This window comes from Hyperolius riggenbachi, chromosome 7, assembly GCF_040937935.1.
Source record: "Hyperolius riggenbachi isolate aHypRig1 chromosome 7, aHypRig1.pri, whole genome shotgun sequence".
NCBI classification, from domain to species: Eukaryota; Metazoa; Chordata; class Amphibia; order Anura; family Hyperoliidae; genus Hyperolius; species Hyperolius riggenbachi.
Window position 1 is genome coordinate 85,004,289 of NC_090652.1, and position 22,082 is coordinate 85,026,370.

At 43.3% G+C, this 22,082-nt stretch overlaps 1 protein-coding gene across 2 annotated transcripts in view; it reads right to left on the bottom strand.

The window, feature by feature from the left end:
* Positions 1 to 898: 898 nt before the first annotated feature.
* The window catches only part of XPO6 (exportin 6), a 102,352-nt gene continuing 81,168 nt past the window's right edge, over positions 899 to 22,082 (bottom strand). For both annotated transcript variants that reach the window (XM_068244191.1, XM_068244190.1), the window contains 10 exons: positions 20,093 to 20,237; positions 19,105 to 19,251; positions 18,330 to 18,516; positions 14,074 to 14,229; positions 13,003 to 13,117; positions 10,747 to 10,918; positions 9,176 to 9,337; positions 7,481 to 7,579; positions 5,795 to 6,025; positions 899 to 1,529 (listed from right to left, as the gene is read on the bottom strand). In XM_068244191.1, coding sequence (XP_068100292.1) covers positions 1,428 to 1,529; positions 5,795 to 6,025; positions 7,481 to 7,579; positions 9,176 to 9,337; positions 10,747 to 10,918; positions 13,003 to 13,117; positions 14,074 to 14,229; positions 18,330 to 18,516; positions 19,105 to 19,251; positions 20,093 to 20,237 — 1,516 coding nt within the window. In that variant the 3' untranslated portion in view covers positions 899 to 1,427. The remainder of the gene's footprint in view (positions 1,530 to 5,794; positions 6,026 to 7,480; positions 7,580 to 9,175; positions 9,338 to 10,746; positions 10,919 to 13,002; positions 13,118 to 14,073; positions 14,230 to 18,329; positions 18,517 to 19,104; positions 19,252 to 20,092; positions 20,238 to 22,082) is intronic.

Below are 22,082 nucleotides of genomic sequence, written 5' to 3' on the forward strand. Positions count from 1 at the left end.
CGATCAGGCTACAAGTGGCTGCCGGCCCACCCACTTACCATGGCTCTCCAATTTACGTATGACGCATGTGCCCGCCCACTTTCCACGATAGCCGGATACAGAATATTGCAGGGGCCAAAAAACAGGTTACTATAACAGAAGTTCTATTATATCAGAGTTTACTATACCAGGCATTACTCCCATATATTTATAAAGGTGCTTGGTCTTGACCTGGACACTTTGTTTACTATACATGGGTTTACTATAATGAGATTATACTGTATTGTTTTAAAGGAAATAAATATAGCAGCCTTCATATTACTCTCACCTCGGGTTCCCTTTAAAACGGACCTGAACTCAGAATGTCCTCTCTGCTCTAAAAGATACACAACAGCATAACCTTTTTTTAACAAAAACAAACATTTGTTGCAGCTGATACAAATCCTAAAATAAATCTGCACTGTTTCTACTTCCTTATTCATGGAAGCAGGCATATTGATAACAGCCTGCGCTTTCAAATGAGCTTATCTGCCATCCCTGCCATGGCAGTCATGTGACAGTGGAGATATCAAATTACAACTAGTGACTAAACACAAATGAGAGGGAATTAAACAGGCTAAACTCTCTAAATACATACAGGGTGCAATTCTCTAGGTTTTCCTTCTGTCCTGTGCAAGAGTTCAGGTCCACTTTAAGGCAACATTCTATTTAGCATCACTTTTAAGTGAGAGGGCTTTTAAGGTCCCTTTTAGCCCTTCATACTCTCCAAGTGGTTCTGAGTCATCATGACTTATCTGCATAAGGATCATAATTCAGTCATCTCATCTTGGATAGAAGTTATAACTTTCCTTAAAATGGAATACAGAGGAAACAAAAAACACTACCTGAAATATTAATCCCCAATCACATGACAGAGCAGTAAATGTAAACAAGGCATTTGTTTTATTCGCAAGAAGCGATGTTGCAATTTCACAATGGAATGATAACAAAAAACACAAGAAAAAAAATATATAAAACAATATATATTAAAGTGTGTGCACCCCACTTATCGGGATGGGGAAATGGCCTTTTTTGGTGTCCTTTTTTGTTTTTCTCGACTTTAATTCAGGAGTCAGTCTGTGTCAGGCAAGCAGGCCTGTGAGTTCTCTGGGAATGGTACTGAAGGTTTGTGAAACTGAACATCTATACAGTTAAAATACAGTAGCGTCCCCCGGCCCCCGAGCCAACGCTGGGATCTAGAACACCCCCTTTACACAGAGGGGGGCCGGGGAGCAGGTAGAGGAGGCACCAGAATCTCTCAGAGAGAAAGTGCTAAAAACCATCGGCAGTTAAAAAAAACACAAAAAACAAGAGGATGAGGATGAGTGGACTTGCGGCTTCACATATGTAGCGGGCGACTTAAGACTATCGATGCCGACAGGAAAGCATCGGAAAGGGGGCTTCATGTGTCACAGCTTCACAGTTCCCGGGGGCAGGCTGTCGTTACACAGTCTGTAATAGCGCAGATCATTCACCAGGCGGTGCACACTCTGGGTAAACGAAGGCAGGTCCTGTGTGGGGTGGAAACAGAAGAGGGTTATCGATAAGCAATCATCCAAATAAATATGTCCTCTTAATAGCAAAAAGTTACTATGACAATTTTAAAAAATACTAAATTAAAGTAAGATACTTATAGTAGCGAGAATACATAATCCAAAGGCTTCCCAATTCTCCTCAACTGCACCGATCCAGTGCTGGAATCCTCTGAACATATTCAACTACTAGAGCTTGTCTAATAAGTAATCGTAGCAATGCTTCCGTCCGTGTAAGAGCGTGGCCAACTGCGCAGGCGCAAATGCAGCCCACACAGTAGCCCAGAGCTGCTTGTCCATGGCTGCTTCATCCGTGCATGTGCTACTGCGCAGGAGCAGGCTGTACCTCTGCCTGAGCAGTGCAGCCACGCTTGTACATGGATAGGAGTGCAGCCACGCTTGTACATGGATAGGAGTGCAGCCACGCTTGTACATGGATAGGAGTGCAGCCACGCTTGTACATGGATAGGAGTGCAGCCACGCTTGTACATGGATAGGAGTGCAGCCACGCTTGTACATGGATAGGAGTGCAGCCACGCTTGTACATGGATAGGAGTGCAGCCACGCTTGTACATGGATAGGAGTGCAGCCACGCTTGTACATGGATAGGAGTGCAGCCACGCTTGTACATGGATAGGAGTGCAGCCACGCTTGTACATGGATAGGAGTGCAGCCACGCTTGTACATGGATAGGAGTGCAGCCACGCTTGTACATGGATAGGAGTGCAGCCACGCTTGTACATGGATAGGAGTGCAGCCACGCTTGTACATGGATAGGAGTGCAGCCACGCTTGTACATGGATAGGAGTGCAGCCACGCTTCTACATGGATAGGAGTGCCGCAACAAAGAAGAAGCAGCTCCCGGGATCATTAAGGTGGATGATCGGAGAAGCCTTTGGGTAATCCAGAGACTTCCTCTACTGAAGTAAGCATCTAACGTTAATCTCCTTCGCCCGCCCCCTCAACAACAAAAAACAAAACACACCATCCTGAACCTGCACACATCCCAGTTGATGTAGGGGAAAGCAAAAAAAAAAAAAAACCTTGCAAAGGCTTAGCCTTAAAAAGGAAAACGTTTCTTCCCGACTCCAGTCAGATTAATCCCTGGGATCAACTCACCTGGGAATTACCTAATAATTATAACCGTGAATGCCTCTCAAAACAAGGAACGAATCCAAGCCCTCTTTAAAAGTGAACCCGAGGCAGTTCCTTGGGGGGCAGATGGGACACAGAGATATGTTCTCTGCCTCATGACATGCCTCTCTGCCCACCCCCAAAAAATAGCGACAATATTTGTCACTATCTCAGAGGGTAAATAGAGGTGAGGGATTCCTTGCTCAAAAAGCCCACTAGGGGCACTTCTGCAGGCTTTCCTGGGCTGCCATTGAGCAGCACTCTCTCCATGGCCACGCCCCCTGCAGCTCCCCCGCCTCCCTGCACCCTCTGTGAGAGAGATCTCTCTCCTTCCAGCGTCATGACACAGAGGTTACAAAAGTGAAAGTGGGCCAGTGCGGCCCACAGGAGCGGCGGTTTTGGCGGCTACCTGATCCGCTCAGCCCCCCAGAAAAGGTAGTATAATTGTTTTATTGTATGAGCCCACCTCGGGCTCTCTTTAAATGCAGAAATAGAGTTTGCTGTAACTACTTCCTGAGGTAAGATATTTCAGATTTTAACCTTTCACTGTTAAGGACCCTTTTCTACATAGATGGGGGGAAAATGGTTTTCCTCCATATTATTATTAAACACAAAGAACATATATACCCACATTACTTTGGCATACTACACTATTGTGGGCTCTCAACTTTTTCTTTTGTCTTTCTATAAACTCTGAGAAGGAGGGGCAGCACATTACACTGATCTTCACAGGACAATGGTGAGTCATCAGTGATGCTGCTCTGCACAGTCCATTTAGGTCCACCCGAGGAGACATGTGACATGAGGAGATAAACATGTATGTATAGTACAAAATTCATAACGAGACTTTTACTTGTTTTATTTTGCTGCCTAAAAGAGTTAATATTTAGGCATGGAAGTGGCTGTCACTTCCATCTTCCCTTCTGTCTTGTCGGGAATATAGAAAACATCACTGATAAGCAAATTACGGCCAAAAAAGTTTTCCTGACAGAATACAACTTTTGAGAGCAGAGGGAGAGTGAAAAGGTCAACAGTTCATGTATGTTCATTTAGGGACACTTAAAAAGAGAATCTGTACTCTAATATTCTTTCACTAAAAAGCATACCATTCTATTCCTTATTTTCTTCTGTGCCCCTCTGTGCTGTTTCTGTCACTCTCTGCTGCAATCCTGGTTTGTAATTAACAGTTTTAGGCAGTGTTTACAAACAAACTAACCAGCTTGTGATAGGTTCACATAAACAGAGTGTGTGAGTAATACAGTGTGTGCAGGGGGCCTGCAGAGGGTGTGTATCGCTTCTATCCAATCACAAGCAGCCCTGCACATTCCACACATTCAAGCCTTAGCCCGACAGACACGACAGAGGAAAGGAGATAAGATTTATTACAGAGACAGTGCAATTAGGAAAGGCTGCAGTAAGCCAGAGCACATCAGAACAGGCATAGGAACTTGTAGGATAGAAGAACTAAGGCTGAAAAATTTGTTACAGAGTCTCTTTAATAGGCTGCCACTGAGCAGAGACAACAAAACATTCAATCTACTTTGTAAATGTTTAAATATAAAATAAAACCAAGGCATATATATATATATATATATATATATATATATATATATATATATATATATATATATATATATATATATATATATATATATGTGTATGTATATATATATATATATATATATATATATATATATATATATATATATATATATATATATATATATATATGTGTATGTATATATATATGTGTATGTATATATATATATATATATATATATATATATATATATATATATATATACTATATATATATATATATATATATATATATATATATATATGTGTATATATATATATATATATATATGTATATATATATATATATATATATGTGTATATATATATATATATATATATGTGTATATATATATATATATATATATATATATATATATATATATATATATATATATATGTATATATGTATATATGTATATATGTATATATGTATATATGTATATATGTATATATGTATGTGTATGTGTGTATGTATATGTATGTATATATATGTATATATATGTATATATATATATATATATATATATATATATATATATATATATATATATATATATATATATATATATATATATATATATATATATATATATATATATATATATATATATATATATATATATATATATATATATATATATATATATATGTATGTATATATATATGTATTATATATATATATATATATATGTATATATATATGTATTATATATATATATATATATATATATATATGTATATGTATATGTATATGTATATGTATATGTATATGTATATGTATATGTGTATATATATATGTATATATATGTATATATATATATATATATATATATATATATATATATATATATATATATATATATATATATATATATATATATATATATATATATATATATATATATATATATATCCGCAATAGCAGCATAGGGGGTGATATACAGGCTGGGAACGCGAACAATCACTCGCGTTCCCATGCCTGTCGGCCGGTGATGGCCAAACCGGAAGTGCTCGCCGGCGGGTCCTGGGACATCGGAGCGGAGCTGCGAGGGCACCGATCGGCTGCTGGGGGCTGAGGGAAGCCCCAGGTGAGTAAATCTCATTTTTTTTTTACTTGACTTAAGGTTCGCTTTAAAGCAGATGGATTTGTCAACATTTACAGGAGGTTCAGTGGAGAAATGTGATGTTCATTTGTTAGTTAAAGAGAACCCGAGGTGGGATTTAATAAAGTTAGTAGGGCACAGAGGCTGGTTGTGCTCACTATCATTAGCCTTTGTTGCCCTATTGTGTGCCCCCAGGACCCCCCTGCACTCTGCTGTCCCCTGTAACAAAAACTGCCGTGCCCTACCAACTTTATAAAATACCACCTCGGGTTCTCTTTAAATGGCTTGGCTGGGCAGCTGAGAGCCAGTTTCTCATATACTGCATTTCAACTATTTGGCCATTTGACTGGAATTCAACTGCAAGTCATCATGGAGCCTACACATGGCTGACAGGCTCTGACGCATGGTGCATGATGGGACTCTTACCCGTTCCATCTTGAAGTTGCGGGCCAGGACATTCTTCTGACTGGTATCCAGGCCCTGGCAGCCAGTTAGAAACTCCGGTAAGAAGGCAGAGAAAAAAGTGCTGAAGTCTACTGATGCCATGTTGTATACGGCGATGCCAATCTCCTCCTGAAGAAGGTCATGTGACTTGTGGATAAGAACTTGAAGCAAAACGCTGACAAATTGTGGCAGCATCACAGCGCGGAACAGCTTCTGCAACAAGACAGAGAACAGGAAGTGTCGTGAGGGTGTCCAAGAGGTACATTCAGGGACTGCAAAATACTCAGACTACAGTGCAGCAAACTAATAACCCTCCCCCTACCATGACAGCAGTGCCTGACTTTCCTGATCAACGCACTACCCTAAAATAACCACAACCTTGATGAAGGAGGTCAGAATGAACATTCCCTAAGACTCCGTTGCAGTGATAACAAAGGACAGTTTGAAATGGGAAAAGAACTTCCCTGCTTTGTGATCCTAGCCGCCAATCAATCCATTATAGGTGGTGTCCAGATCTCACAACTAAAAGATAGTCAGTGAAATGTAAATCATTCTATTTTGTTTGCAAAATGTATGCAAAGTAGTATACAGATTGGAATGGGGCCATCAAGACCCAGCAGGAAGTACCATATTTTTCAGACTATAAGACGCACCTAGGTTTAGAGGACAAAAACCATGGGAAAAAAATTACTAAACCCGGTGCATCCATGGTGCAGGGGCGTCTTATGGGCCTTCACCCCCCCCCCTCCTCCTCAATAATTATGTGCCCCTCTGTCCTCCAGTTTCCCCTGGTATCTATTTCCTGTCCTCTGGCATAAGGGGCAAAGGAAAAAATATAAATACACTAAACCTGATGTAGGGGAGTTTTATGGACCTTCCCTCCACCCCCTCTGTCCCGGTTTCCTCTGTCCCCTGGGGTCCGGTGCCCTGTCTGTCCCCCTTCCTCTATCTCCGGTGTCCCCCTCCCAGTTTCCTCTGGCGTCCTTCCTCTATTCCCTGGCTCACCTTCCTGTGTACAAATCTCCGTTTCCCCAGGTGTCCCCCTTCCTCTATCCCCCTTTCTGTGTCCCTGTCCCAGTGTCGTCATTCCTCTATACCCCAGTGTTTTAAATACAGACTTGCATCCAGCCACACAGCTCTGATAAATAGAAAGTAGCCACAAAGCTTTGGGGAGCCAAGGTCCAATCAGGCGGGGGCGCTGTCCCGCACCGCCAATCATGCCGCTCACTGCTCCCTTTTTAATAGAAGCTGATTGTCTCGAGGGCAGGACCATTTGTCATTGGGGCCAATCACTGCACTCCCTCAGTAGCAGGGAGTGCAGTGATTTGCCCCAATGACGGAGCGTGGTCTACCCTCGAGACCATCGGCTCACTTCAACCTGAATAATGCAAATACCTTACATTTTAAGAAGGCAACTCCTAAAGTTCCAAATCACATAACATCTGTTTCATCACCGAGGGTGTAATGAATGGAAATCAGTGATTGATGGTGAACACCACCACCAAAGTTCTCCCCTTTCATTGAGAGTCAATCGAGCCAATATTGCCTGAAGTGGACTGGTCCTTTCGTATTAGGTCTCCTACTACAAAAGGCAATCTTCTGTCCACAGTAACATTGAGAAATGGCCATTGGCTGTACATCCTGACACATGCGTACACAGGACCTCACCTTGTGGTAAAGCTTGTGTTTGCTGTTGAGGGTCTCTAAATAGCCAAGATTTTGTTTGAAGAGATGTATGTCCGGCTGCAGAAAAGACTGACCGAAAGCCTGAAAAAAAGGCATCATTCATTAGGTCTTTCACTACAGAGTCACCAGCTTACATAATCCTTACATTAACACAGAATGTCACAGACCGCGAGCCGGTCTGCGGGTGGGGTAAATCGATCAGCGTCAGAAATCCTCTTACACGGTCATTTGTTCATCACGAAGGGTAACCCGCATTCGCAATTTGATGAACTGACTCGCGAAGGGAGCGTTCTGATACCAACCGAATCACTCCACACACATATACATATACATATTAACACAGAATAAATGCACAAATAGCAATAAAAACACAACAGCCAATAATCCCTGATAAAATATAAAAGTTTTAGGAATTCTTAAAAGAAAAACTCCACACTGGGCAATGTGAGTGAAGAAGAAATCCCAGCTGGAGGGGTCAGAAGATAGCGGCAAGGTTAATAGGTCCATAAACCCAATAGATGGGCACCAGCTCAACCATCAGATAGATCCCACGCTGGTCGAGGGGAATCCAGCAGCATACATGTCAAACCTCTAGTGTTTGAACTCCAGCTTTTTTCACATGACAGGAAGAAGGAACCCCACAGCATGGAGAAAAGCCGCCAGATACGGCATGCTGCTGGCACGGGCGAGTTCTGCTGCCAACACTGTCAGCCAAATTGAACGCTGCTAGCGACTCACTCCCGACCCGACGTTCAAGCAAACTTTTTAGTCGTGCACCATCAACCAATTTGATTGATTTACGACGGAAACAGTCACCATTACCAAGCAGCCAATCGGAACTGCAGGAAGTGAGACAGGGTTCCAATATGACAAAAGGAGCTACATTTGTGCCTGATGCACACGATGTCAGATCGAATCGATAATTTCCATTCCTGCTGCTGAACAATAACGAGATTGATTTTCTGATCATTGCTCTACAAAATTGATCCAATTATGAATCAGAAGCAGATGGAATATGTCAAAAATGATCGATTCGACCAGTCAATCTGACAGGAAGTTGCATCTTGTGTACCAGCCTTAAATAGTGACACAAAAAGAGATGAGGAGTATAGGGCCGGCCACCCCCACATTGGTTTTCATGATTTCAAAGGCCGAAGCAAGAAACCCTTCACAATGAAGAAGTCAATAAACCTATATGTAAACGGCAGAGTACTTGCCACTACACAAGGCAGGCCTGCTAACCAATGATACACAGGAAAGTCCCCAGTATCTGGCACATGCAGGGATTGTCTGATGCGGGATATGTGTTCTAACCGAAAATAGCACCAACCTCCTTCGCGTGTAGTGCTTACTCATCCTCCGAGTGCATCCCAGTAGCTTTCTGGCACCCTCTGTTTACGAGTCCCAACATTTCATGTGACCCAACACGGGGGACCCGTACATGGACGCAGGGAAGCCGAGGAAAGCTGCAGAAGTGTAGAAGATAGCACCCGGAGGATCAGTAAATTGCTTCTGTTGCGCCTAAAATGCTGCAAATGGCAAAAGTACCGTCCCCGTTGTCCACCTCAGGCATGCTGGTTAGTTGAGACTTCCAGTTTCCTGAGTTCTGGATAACGGGGACTTTGCTGCACCATGCTGCCAAGCTTTGGACAGAACAAAGTCTGACTTCACACTCACCTGCATCACTGCAATGAACTGGGCTTGGTTCTCCATGGGCTCATCAGCACCATCGCTGTGTACACTGGCCAAGACAGACGACCGGTAAAAATACCTCCAATTGTGATGCAGAAGCTGGAACAGCAGCTCAAAAAGCTCGGCCTTCACATCTGGGGAGGGCCGCTGTCAGGGACAAGAAACAAACACACACTTCAGAATGAGACTCTGATCAGTAATACAATTTACTTAGATAGCCTATTCCCCACCCCAAAACAAGTTTTATTGAGGAAGATTTAAAAAAAATAAAAAAAAATAATTATGTGCCGTATATACAGTCATACAGGATAACCGATATAACAGGTTGGTTTACAATAATGGTAAAAACATACAACCATAAAAACACTTGGGCCCCTTTCAAAGTTATCTAGTATTACTGCGTTGCGTTCCTCTCCATTGACACAAGAGGACGCCTAAGCAATGAAAGTGAATGGGACATTTTATACTTAATACAGCCCATTGTGTTGTGCCGGAAATGCCTGATCCACCGCTTGGCTGTTGAAGGAGCAACACCGGCGAACTTCCATGTACAAGGCATTGAAGTCAATGGGCGACGCATGCATTTAAAGAATCTTGGCGGTGGCGCACATGTGCGGAACAACGGAAATAAAACTGAAAACTCCAGGAATCCCAGTGCTGTACTTCCTGTCCAGCAGGGAGTACTTCACTGGCAAGCGGTGTGCGGGAGTGGGGGGGGTTGTTGGGGGCGCGCTATGCATATGACCCTGTCGGCGCAATCTACTACAGGGTCATACGTTTGTGATTTTGTGTGTCGTGCAGTGATGCTGCGGGGGTAGGGCATCGCAACGCACACTAAGTGGGAAACCGACCTCTCCATGATTTACATTCTGAACTAACTGCTGGTGACATCTTTAATTCTGCCAGGTGATCTGTACGGAATGCTCGTTACTGAGCGTTCTATGCACAGAGGGAGATACTGCTTGCTTGGCAGTTGGAAACAGCTGTTATTTCCCACAATGTAATGAGGTTCACAGACAGAAAAATGTTAGTGCCATGGCCCTAACATCCAATGCTGGTGGGGCTACACAGTACAGTCTGGATGACGTCAGCGCGACCGCCAGAGCCGCTCACGCAGGTGCAGTAGATGCCAATCTGGCAAGGAGGGGACACCCGGGCTACCAACTGGGACCGGAGCTGTGGCGAGGGCACAGGACGGCTGGCAGGGGCTGCAGGAAGACCCAGGTAAGTAGCTCTTTTTTTTTTGTAAAGTCCTCGAACATTCCCTTTAAGCCTTTAAGTTCTCCCTGCATAGTAAAACCAAGTTAAAACTTCATTACAATTTATAGAAATACTAAATAAACCTGAAGGTTTTTTTTCCTCCATAAATGTTATAATGCTGTGGCTAATCTTTGAGAGCGGAGAAGTTCTTAGTCTGCTTTTGTTTCAAGGGATTCATAACCATTAGATAATACCTCCCGTAAGTGGCAGATACAAAGTAATTAGAAATGTTACAGTGCATTTACTCTAGGAGAAACATATTAGATGCAGGTGTCGCTATGCATTTAACCACATACCTCAGCAATGATGGGATACAGCTGCTCCATGCACAATGACAGAATGTTAGGCAGGAATGGCTTGAAGGCCTGACCGGGTTCCTGCACTACAACCTGCAGGATCTTCAGAAACTTCTCCACCACGTGGCAACCTGCGCTGCCTTCCTGCAGGATACTCTCTGCCAGCTGCTCCCTGACAAAAAGGTAAGACACCAGACATTACGCTCAGTATTGCTCCTTGGCTCTTTCCAGTTTGTATAGAACAACTATTCAATGTCCACACAGGAGACTTGAAGGACTCACTGTCATTACCTGCTCCATATCACTGGAGGAAAAAGCTGCAAGCAGGAGAATAGCAGAAGAGTCAAAAAGCTAATTCTACTAATATGCAAATCTCCACTCCAATAGGCAGAGGAAACTAGTTAGTAAATCAAAGGCACTAGCAATCCACCAATTTATTCGCTGTCAGCCATTTGGTAGCTGACACATTTGATATGCTTGCCACAGCCATTTCCCCCCAAATGAGCAAAGAGTTGTGTCGAATGGAAAATTCACCTAAAATACAACAGTATAATCTTGTTATAATAAACTCAGGAATAGTAAACTACCTCTTCAGGTCCAAGGCAAACTCCATTATAAGTCTATGGGAGCAACGCCTGGTATATTAAACCCAGATTACAGTAATAAAACTTCTGTCATAGTAAATATGTTTTTGGCCCCTATAGTCAGCAGTATAAAAAAATAAGAATATATATATATAATCCAGAAGATCCCCAAACACACCTCCAGGCTGTGTAAGGGCTATTTGACCAGGAAGGAGAGTGATGGGGTGCTGCGCCAGATGGTAGAACAGCGAGGAGAACGCCAGCGCATACCACTAATGCTACGTACACACATGCGACAACGATCGTTCGTTGTCAACGACGAACAAACTTTTAATTGATGAAAGAACGACCTAAGTAAAGTTAGTTTTAAAAGGTGTGTAACGATCAGGTCGTTAGAACGTAAAAGCAACTATTGCGCCTGCGCATAAAAATGAAAAGTTCCATGGAGAAATAGTGAAATGCGCATGTCAAGTCTAATACGAACAACAGTTTCCAACGATGTACTACTTGTGCAAACGATCGTCGTTGGAAAAAATCTGCCAAGCTAGATCGTTCGTTTTTAACGATCTAGCTCGTCCGTCGTTAAGACTTAATAGTCGTTGGCTGCTTTTTTTTAAACGATCGGGGAACGATCGTTTCAAACGACTATAGTCGCATGTGTGTACGCACCTTCAGGCTGCATCTGAAATGACCACCAGCTCAGTGTGCAGCACCTATATAGACTCTCTGCACACTTTGCATTCAATTCAGATGCAAATCATATGCAAATCTGCTACTACTTATCATGCAAACAGGAAACTCAGGAGGAGGGGCTGGGAGCTGCGCCAGATGACCTGGCCTCCACAGTCACCAGACCTGAACCCAATCCAGATGGTTTGGTGTGAGCTGGACTGCAGAGTGAAGGCAAAAGGGCCAACAAGTGCTAAGCATCTCTGAGAACTCCTTCAAGACTGTTGGAAGACCATTTCCGGTGACTACCTCTTGAAGCTCATCAAGAGAATGCCAAGAGTGTTCAAAGCAGTAATCAAAGCAAAAGGTGGCTACTTTGAAGAACCTAGAATATGACATATTTTCATATTTTCAGTTGTTCCACACTTTTTGGTTATGTACTATACTTCCACATGTGTTTGTCAATTCATAGTTCGGATGCCTTCAGTGTGAATCTACAATGTTCATAGCCACGGAAATAAAGAAAACTCTTTGAATGAGAAGGTGTGTCCAAACTTTTGGTCTGATAGATAAAAATATTATATTATAATATATATATATATATATATATATATATATATATATATATATATATATATATATATATATATATATATATATATATATATATATATATATATATACATATACACACACACACACACACACATACTTACATACACACACACACGTAGCACAAAGGTCCACCCGTTCTCCCTTGAGGCTGCTAATAAGCTAGCGTGATTTGATGACATAGCTGTGCACGGTACGAGCGCTAGTGGCAGCGTAACGTGCGTAAGTAAGCAATGGCTGATGCTTATAATAGCCATGCAGTAGTGAGGTATCAATACCACGATACTTCCCTAGCCCAGTCGCTTCTCTATAGTAGTTAGTGAAACAAGGCCTCGGGGAGCTCATCCTCAGTGGGCTGGAGAGAGACACACAGAGACAGCATTGTGGTTACCTGGTGAACATGTTGAGGAAGGTCTGTATAATCTGCTCAGTAAACGGGACCCCCATCTGTACTCGCAGTCCTTGGAACAAGGCCAGGAAGAAGCTGAGCATTTCCTCCGTTACATCTATAGAGAGGGGGATTGGGAAGCATTATCAGCACCGTCAGCCCTTCTTGTACAGATTTACTTGCAGAATTTTATTTAGAAAACATAAAAATAAGTTTAGATACTCACCTAATGCTCTGGATCCTATAGATCAGGCGTTCCCAACCATGGTTCCTTGAGTACTCTGCAGGGGTTCCCTGGCATTTTTCCCCATCATGGGGGAAGTATAATAGAGCACATTAACTGCAACAATAAGCACTAAATTGTACTAACTGAGAGGCACTGTAATAGGGGGTAGAGAAATAAACACCCTCACCTACTTTTAAAGACCATTCCTCCTGCAAAATTGCAAAATAAATGCAGGGGTTCACCGAGATCAAAACATTGTTTGCATGGGGTTCCTTGAGACCCAAGAGTTATTTGCAGGGTTCCTCCAGGATATAAAGGTTGAGAAAGGCTGCTATAGAGCCTTTCCGGTCCTCTCAGTCTTCTTGTTCCACTGCTGAGCCATTTAAAACTGCCGCCGGCAGCATCTTTACGTCTCCTCGGCAATCTTCTCTGACTACTTCCAAAGATAAGCGGCTCCGTATGTGCGAGTCCATGCTCCGTCATGCGCACTCCCACAGCCCTCAGAGGATACCCTTCTTCTTAGGAGTGTATATAACTTTTTTTTTGTTGGGGGGGGGGGGGGGGCTACAGGTATCTTTTAAGCAAATCTGTTACTGCAAGATGCACTTTTATCTCAATTATCTGAAGCTTTATCTAAAGCTAGGGAGAACTGAGTGGCGATTGCTCGTTTGTGCATGATCAGAACATGAACCGGCTCACAATGAAGGCAGATCCATGCACTCAGCACTACTCATGCAGGGTAATGAGAAGAACCAGAGGTGTGACCATTCCCCTCTGTTGAGTTACAGAGGCATCTATGGTGGTCGGCTGATCTATGGATTGAACAAGAAGAGAGTTTTGTTACGTACCAGACTGGTGGATGTACGCTGGGAAGAGGGCAAGAGAGAGCTGAGCCGACTCCTGCATAGACTGGTAACAGATCTGCCGAGACTTGGTGCCTTCACTGGAGATGTTCTCCACGATGTCCCTCAACACACCCAACGTCTGACAGATGACCCGCTTAGCTGGGAGAAAAACACCAAACAAATGTGGGTCAACAGTAGTATGACAAGTTAAAAAGTGTTAAAGAGGCACTGTAATGATATATAAAATAATGCAGTAAACTTTGAGGATACCCACGTTTGCAGTAATTTTCCTGGTTGTAGCATCAGAATCACTTCCTATATCTGTTTATAGTTGTTCATTGAATGTAGCGCCTCCCTCCCAGTAATGCTTAGCAAGTGGAATTCTCCCACACAGAGCATTCTGGGAGACCAAATTTATTTTGTACTGGCTTCAGAACTCTCTTTGCTTTCACTTGACTAAGAGCGGTGTTCTATTGGAAACGGCGACGGGACTGTCCGTTATGATCTCATCCTAGCTGCAATGTAGACACAGTCGGTACCTAGAGTTTACTTATGACATCTGCTTGCACCAAATGCTTTAACTACTCAAAGGGCAAATGCACACCAAAAACCGCTAGCGTATCCAAAAACGGTAGCATTTTTCTTTAAGCGTTTTTTCAGAGCGATTCTAGGCATGTGCAGAGCGATTTTCTACACATTCCTAGTGTTTTTTGGAGCGTTTTGGTGTAGCATATTTTATTTTTGTTACAGTAGAGCTGTAACTGAACAGCTTCTGTAACACAAACGCTTGGAAAATCGCTCTGATCTAGCGTTTTTCAGAGCGATTTTCCACTTTCCTATACTTAACATTGAGGCAGAATCGCCTCAGAAATCCGCAAAAATGCTGCAGGACACAAATTGCTCTGGTGTGCACCATCCCATTGAAATACATTATCCAAGCACTTTTCAAACCGCAAGAGTTTTTAAAAACGCTCAACCGCTTGTTCACACTAAGGTCGCTTTCGTTTTTTTTTTCAAGCGCTGGCGATTTTCAAAATCGCCCTAAAAGCGCTTGTGCAATGATTCCCTATGAGAGAGTGTTCACATATGAGCGGTTCAATTCCGATCCGCTCACCAAAGCGCTGCCTGTACCATTTTCGGGGCAATTTGCCTCAATGGGATGTATAGGGAAATCGCAAAGTGCTTGAAAAGGCGCTCTGTATAGCGATTTCCCCAGCGCCTTCATGAATACATACATTGTATTTATTAATTTCCGGGTGAAATCGCTTGCAAAAGCGCATAGAAAAGAGCTTTACAAAAAAATAACACGCAGGTAAGCTCCAGGAGGCACTGAAAAAAAAAAAAAAACGCACACAAAATCGCTAAACGCTGGCGTCAGCAATTGCGATTTATAATGTGAACAAGAGCTATGGTTACATCCTGTTGTCTGTATCGGATGTCTTGGCTGCTGTTACTCACTGCTTGTATGTGAATAAATCATCTATTTGAATCCTTCAGTGTTGATTGTATATGTCTGCTATAGCCATAGGCTAGACCGAGCACAAAGAACTGAGGCAAGTAAGGAGTGCTGTCTGAGAAGGAAAACGTTGTATGCAAATAACTGCAGCTTGAAATAAACCAATAAAATCCCACCAAGGTAGAATGTATTGGTCTGTTTTCAATATGCATACATTTGCATACAAAATATATGTAATCCTGCATCACCTCAAAATTATTTGCATCTCATTGCCCATCCCTAGTAAAAGCCCACTAACTACATTCCCTTCCAAAAAGTACTGTGGCAGGGAGGGAGAGCAACGGCATTTACAACACCCAGACTCACAAACTGAGGGGAAGAGCTGAACAAAATCTGACTGCGGGCCACATGACCGCCCATAAACTTCAACATTCAGGTAATTCAAAAGGTTTTCTTCGTAACCCTGGTTTTATGTTTAATATGAGGGGGGGGGGGGGGGGGGGGGGGAGGGAACATCCATTTCCTGCAATGGACAGCATTTACATGTTTCCTCTTTGCAGAGAAGTAGAAGGGCACAGGATTACTCAAGAGTTATCCACTTACCGGGTTTCCCCAAAAAATAGGACCTCCCCTGAAAAGAAGACCTTGCTGGCCACTCAATGTCCCCCCATTCACTCCCTCCCTCTGCAGAGTGGCGAGTGGAGCATTACCGTTACAGCAGAAGAAACTCGCCGGCTTCCAACATGCCAGCGTTAACGTCTCTCCTCAGCGGCATCCAGCTTCCTCTCCTTGACTGCGTCACATCACAAGTGCCGCCGTTGTCAACTAGAGGAACCCGGGCGTTGCTGAGAGAGACGTTATCGCTGCCACGTCGGAAGCCGGCGAGTTTCTTCTGCTGTAATGCTCCGCTCACCACTCTGCAGAGGGAGGGAAGGGCTTTACTGGGCTGGGGGCTGCCACTGGGGACCAGGGCACATCTCAATACAGGGGACCTCATCAGGAAGGGAAGGGCTATACTGGGCTGGGGGCTGCCACTGGGGACCAGGGCACATCTCAATACAGTGGACCTCATCAGGGAGGGAGGGAAAGAAGGGCTATATTGGGTTGGCGGCTGCCACTGGGGACCAGGGCACATCTCATTATAGGGGAGCACATCTGTCTACTGGAAGCACATGGCGTCACCCCTCAATTATAAGCCCTCCCCGAAAAAAAGTCCTAGCACATAATTTGGGGGTACAATTAATAGTGTCTTATATTCGGAGAAACACTAACAGTAATAAAGCTTTAGTATTTTTTTCCCTGGCATTCCTGAAAGCACCTTTAATACTGGACACAATATGGCGTCGGTTATCGGGCAACACTTCACTCTAAGAGCAAAGTAAGGGTGTGTACACACACATTCAATTTTGTCCACTTCCATGAAGTAAGAGGGTCAGAAGATGTTGAATACTGTGATACTCTGAACACATTGGGCTCTATTCACAAAACTTCTTTAATAAATGACTCCTGATTAAAGGGAAGGTTCAGGCACAGGCAAAAAAAAAATAAAAATCCAAATCCACTTACCTGGGGCTTCCTCCAGCCCGTGGCAGGCAGGAGGTGCCCTCGGCGCCGCTCCGCAGGCTCCTGGTGGTCTCAGGTGGCCGACCCGACCTGGCCGGGGGCCAGGTCTGGCCTCTTCTGCACTCCATTGTGCGTTCCACGCCGGCGCGCTGACATCATTGGACGTCCTCCGGGCTGTACTGCGCAGGCTCAGAACTACTGAGCCTGCGCAGTACAGCTCGGAGGACGTCCAATGATGTCAGCGCGCCGGCGTGGAACGCACAATGGAGCGCAAAAGAGGCCTGACCTGGCCAGGTCGGGTCAGCCACCGGGAGCCTGCGGAGCGGCGCCGAGGGCACCTCCTGCCTGCCACGGGCTGGAGGAAGCCCCAGGTAAGTGGATTTGGATTTCTATTTTTTATGCCTGTGCCTGAACCTTCCCTTCATCGTCATTTCAATATTACTTTTCTTAACTTACTTATATTCTATTTTTGCTCTTTGGAAGCTTAAAAATGTAACATAGATAAGGTTAAAACAGAGGAAAAACAGGTGAAAAAGCTTTGTGAACCCTGCCAATGTGTAGGTAAGATCTCATACTCCAGGGCAGTGGTAACATTAGGCAATCAAAATTGGATGTATGTATGCAATCTAAGACCGGAGATTCTGATTATTACAAATACCTATTCATTAAAAGCATGCGACAAAACTATTTTCCTTTTGTTTCCAATATGAAATTTACATAAAAACATGCTATAAGGGCCGTTTCTGATGGCTGCCAGCGTCCGTGCGCGTCCCTTACCGCAGTTTCCACCATGTCCTGCATTGAGGTGAAAAGGATTGTTTATCTCAATGTGTTAATTGCTAATTGTACAAGCGCCGCAGTCGATCAAATTTTCTAAGATGCAGCCCGTAGCTTCTAGCATCGGCTATGGTCCCTGTTCCATATCCCCCTGGGGATTCGAAACGCACAGCAAACCAACGGGAAACGGTGCCAAACACTTTTTTGCTCAGTAGCAGAAAAGCATTTGACATTGGTTAAACGAGCCACCAGTAGTTGCATGAGTGAAATGGCCCTAAAGAGAGGAAATGCATGCAGTATTACATGGAACTAAGCCATGAAATGGTTTGATAGGGAGGAAGCAGCACCACTCCACATCTTTGCATTGAGAGGATGCAGAGTGTGTTTAGCTGCTCTGTGTGACCAGAGATGTTCTTTCTTCAGGTTAACAAGGCCTGATGTAGTCCATGGAGGGTTTACTCACTGGCTTCCAGCTGGCCCTTCCTCTGAGCAGGAGCGGTCCCCTTCAGTTCCCGGAAATCCCGCGTCAGAGCGCTCAGCACGGTGGAATGGTGATTGGAGCGCTCTCCCCACTGCTGTTCAGCCTCTGGGACATTTGGCCACGGGAGGAGGAGAACATTAGACAGGGCACGACAAAGCAGCACTTGGGCCTGTATGCAGGAATAACCGAGGAAAGAGGTTTAGGCAGAGTCCCAGGTTCATACAAAAGCCTTACTGCATTTGGTAAAGCAGAAAACAGATTATTTTACTCAACATTTAGTGAAAAGTCAATTTGCTATGGCTATTACTGTGTGGAAAACTAAAATTACTCAGTTGTGAGGTAAATTACTGACTTGTGAAGAAAATACCTCATAAATGTAAATTCACAAAGATTAGAGCGTGCGGTAAAACAAGTAAGCTGTTAGGAACTGGAGGTAACAAACAGCGCTACTGTGCATGCGGGCTTGAGTGTCTGCTGTGCGGCAATGAATGCGAAAGAGGAGTTGCGAGACCCCCGATTTAGAGGTGGGCCGTGATCAGCAACAGGGGGACTGCGGACCACCGAGGGAAGCCTCAATAGGATCCTGAGGCTTTTCACGCTTTAAGTATCTGATTTTGTACCAAAGCTTCAGCTCAGGTACACTTTAAAAATGGATGGGACGTTAAAATAACTGGCATCAATACTTTACTGATCACTGTTGGGACAGCAAGTTCTGCAAAGTTAACGCAATTATTACCACACAATGAAGATGACATACCTCTTCCGGGAGTCTCTGAGCACTGCTGTCTGTTACGCGGCTGAACACTTTCTGGACGGCGGGAATGTTGAGGAGGAACACTGGTCGCACAGTGGTGGCCACAGAAACCAGTAGATGACAAGCAGAGAGAAGCAGCTTCTCTTGTACCTGGGAGAAGAAAGAAGAAGTCAGTCATTTGTATCCAGTATACAGAAGGAAAGCTAGAATACTAAAGTACCCCCCCCCCCCAAAAAAAAAGATAAAAACAAGCAAGTGCTGTAACACAGGGATAGGTAGCGGGTGCTTTTGGCCTTCTGGAAAAGGCACTGTACAAAGCAAGTCTGGAGACAGTTTTTTGTGATTTGCCAACACCTGTGCTTTAGGGCCTGGGCCCACTAACGCAGTTATGCGCAGTTGTGTCCGTTTTTCAGCAACACATCAATGTTACAGATGCTGAAAAGCGGACACAACTGCGCACAACTGCGCTAGTGGGCCCAGGCCCTTATAGGCTACTTACAAACCATTGTAATTTTTCAGAATATAATATGCACTTTTTCTCCAACAAAAGTAGTAAGAGTGTTTGGTAGCCCTGGCTTAGATAGAGACAGTTTGTGGGGAAAAAGTCCATAAGACGCCCCCTGCTCAATGGACACGCCAAGGTAAAAAAAATGAAAAAAAATTATATATTATATATTATTATTATATATATCCCCCCCATTTTTGCCCTCTAAACCTAGGTGTGTCTTATAGTCCAGAGCATCTTCTAGCCGGAACAAGACTAGATGCTCTTCTCCACTTCTTGCAGCAGCAGCGATATATGGGGCTTAGATGACTGCTGTATGTACTTAGCCTAGCACATACTTAACCTGGGGGGTTTTAACTTAGAAAAAAGTGCTAAAAAAATCAAGAATTGAATTTTATGCTAACCATTTTAACACTTTTACGCACAATCAGCATATCACGCAAGACAGAATATACGTGCAGCTATAGTGCCGGGTCAGAGTCTCACCTTTGTGCTGATAAGTGGCGGTAGAGCCTCCATTGCGGTGGAGATAATGGAGATAAACTGCTCTGGGTTCTGTCTCTGCACCTCGCTGTAGAAACGTGCCAACCAGTGTGAGTAAGCCTGTAACGCTGCTAAGGACTGGGCATGTCTGCCAGAGAGAGGAAAGAGAAAAGTTAAGAATTACTTATTCTAGATAACCACTCTAACGTAGTAATATTTAATACAGCCTGAACCAGTTGCAATTAGACCAATTAGAATTAATGGTAAATATTCAAATTGCTTTTTCACTTTAACTTTTTAGCAGCCACTTTATTTAGAGGCTAGCAAGTGCTCCAGGCCAATTTATTTTAGCATATTTTTTTTATTACTTTTTGATTTCCTAGCTTCTAATTAGTACTGCTGTCGTGTATTTATGGCCTTTTGCCACTAGGAGGCAGTGTAAGACAATAAAAGTGGCTTATGATTTCAGTTTCTATATTTTCTGCTTCGAGAAGAGAGATCAAAGCAAGCCATGAATTTACAGCACGAGTTCTGCTGGCTGACAAAAGGAGTGCAAAGTGAGATAACTCATCCGTGGCTGTTAACAGGTTAACCACTTCACCCTTCAGTCGTTTTCACTTTATGCATCCGAGCAATGTTCACCTCCCATTCATTAGCCTACAACTTTATCACTACTTATCACAATGAACTGATCTATATCTTGTTTTTCCCACCACCAATTAGGCTTTCTTTGGGTGGTACATTTTGCTAAGAGCTACCTTAGTGTAAATGCATTTTAACAGGAGGAGTAAGAAAAAAAAGGGAAACCATTATTTCTCAGTTTTCGGCCATTATAGTTTTAAAAGCATACATGCCTCCATAATTAAAACCCACCTATTGTATTTGCCCATTTGTCCCGGTTATTACACAGTTTAAATTGTGTCCCTATCACGCCTCTCATCAGAGGCGCTCTGGCTCTTTTCTTGATCAATCTGGTGTTCTCCACACTCTATTGCCTGATCAAGCGGGATGTTGGCCCGTGAAACGCGTTGCACATTTGGAGATTTGTTTTAATAAATATTACTGTTCTATTTATAACGGCTCATTTGGCCTGATCATTATTTACTTGAGGGAGAAGAGTCCACCCACGACCTTCCTTTTAGACGGTTTTTAATAGTTTTTATCCTTCATTGGGGCCTCTGTTATCCACGTGTTTCTCACATATCTAGTCTACCCTTTGTGGAGGGGGGTTTTCCCCATCTTTTTCCTATCTACAGAGAGCGACATTTTAAACCTGAGTGAGGTCAGGTTCTAATTCTCCCCACCTGCCTAATCAGTGGTTGCCTGTGAGGTGACCCATACTTGTGAGTATATTTCAGTCATACAATTGTCATTTCTCATCAAAAATACTACGTTAGATTGGGCTCTCGGTTTCTACTTTTTTTGTCGTTCAAGCAGAAAGCTTAAATGGTTAAAGACAATGTGAGTTGAGAGGAATAAGGAAATTGCTACAGATGACCTCCTAGAAAAGCCTATAAAAAAGCTTCATACTGTTAAATGGAGAAAATCATTATTTGCGTAGACTTAAAGGAAACCAGAGACAATAAATTCTAAAGATTTGATACTTATTCGGGGCTTCTTCCAGCCCGATAAACACATGAGAGTCCCTCGCTGTCCTCCCACAGTCTGCCATTCAGTCACGATTAGCCCCGGTAACCGTCTCAGACGGGTCCAGTCTGGGTCTTCTGTGCATGTGCAGAAGCCTCAGGTAAGTATTAAATCTTTAGAAGTTGACGTCTCTGGTACACTTTAAAGTAGAGGCTATATAGGTAAAATCTGTTCAGCAAACTCATGCCAGTTATTAGATGCACTGCTTTTGATTTTTATATAAATTTGCCTTCTTAAGACAGAAGAAGGTGTATGCATGCAATCATTCAGCTTTATGTGAGCAAGAGAGATCTCCCATGATGCATCAGTGACAAATATGCAAATCATGCCTTTGTGCCCCTAATAG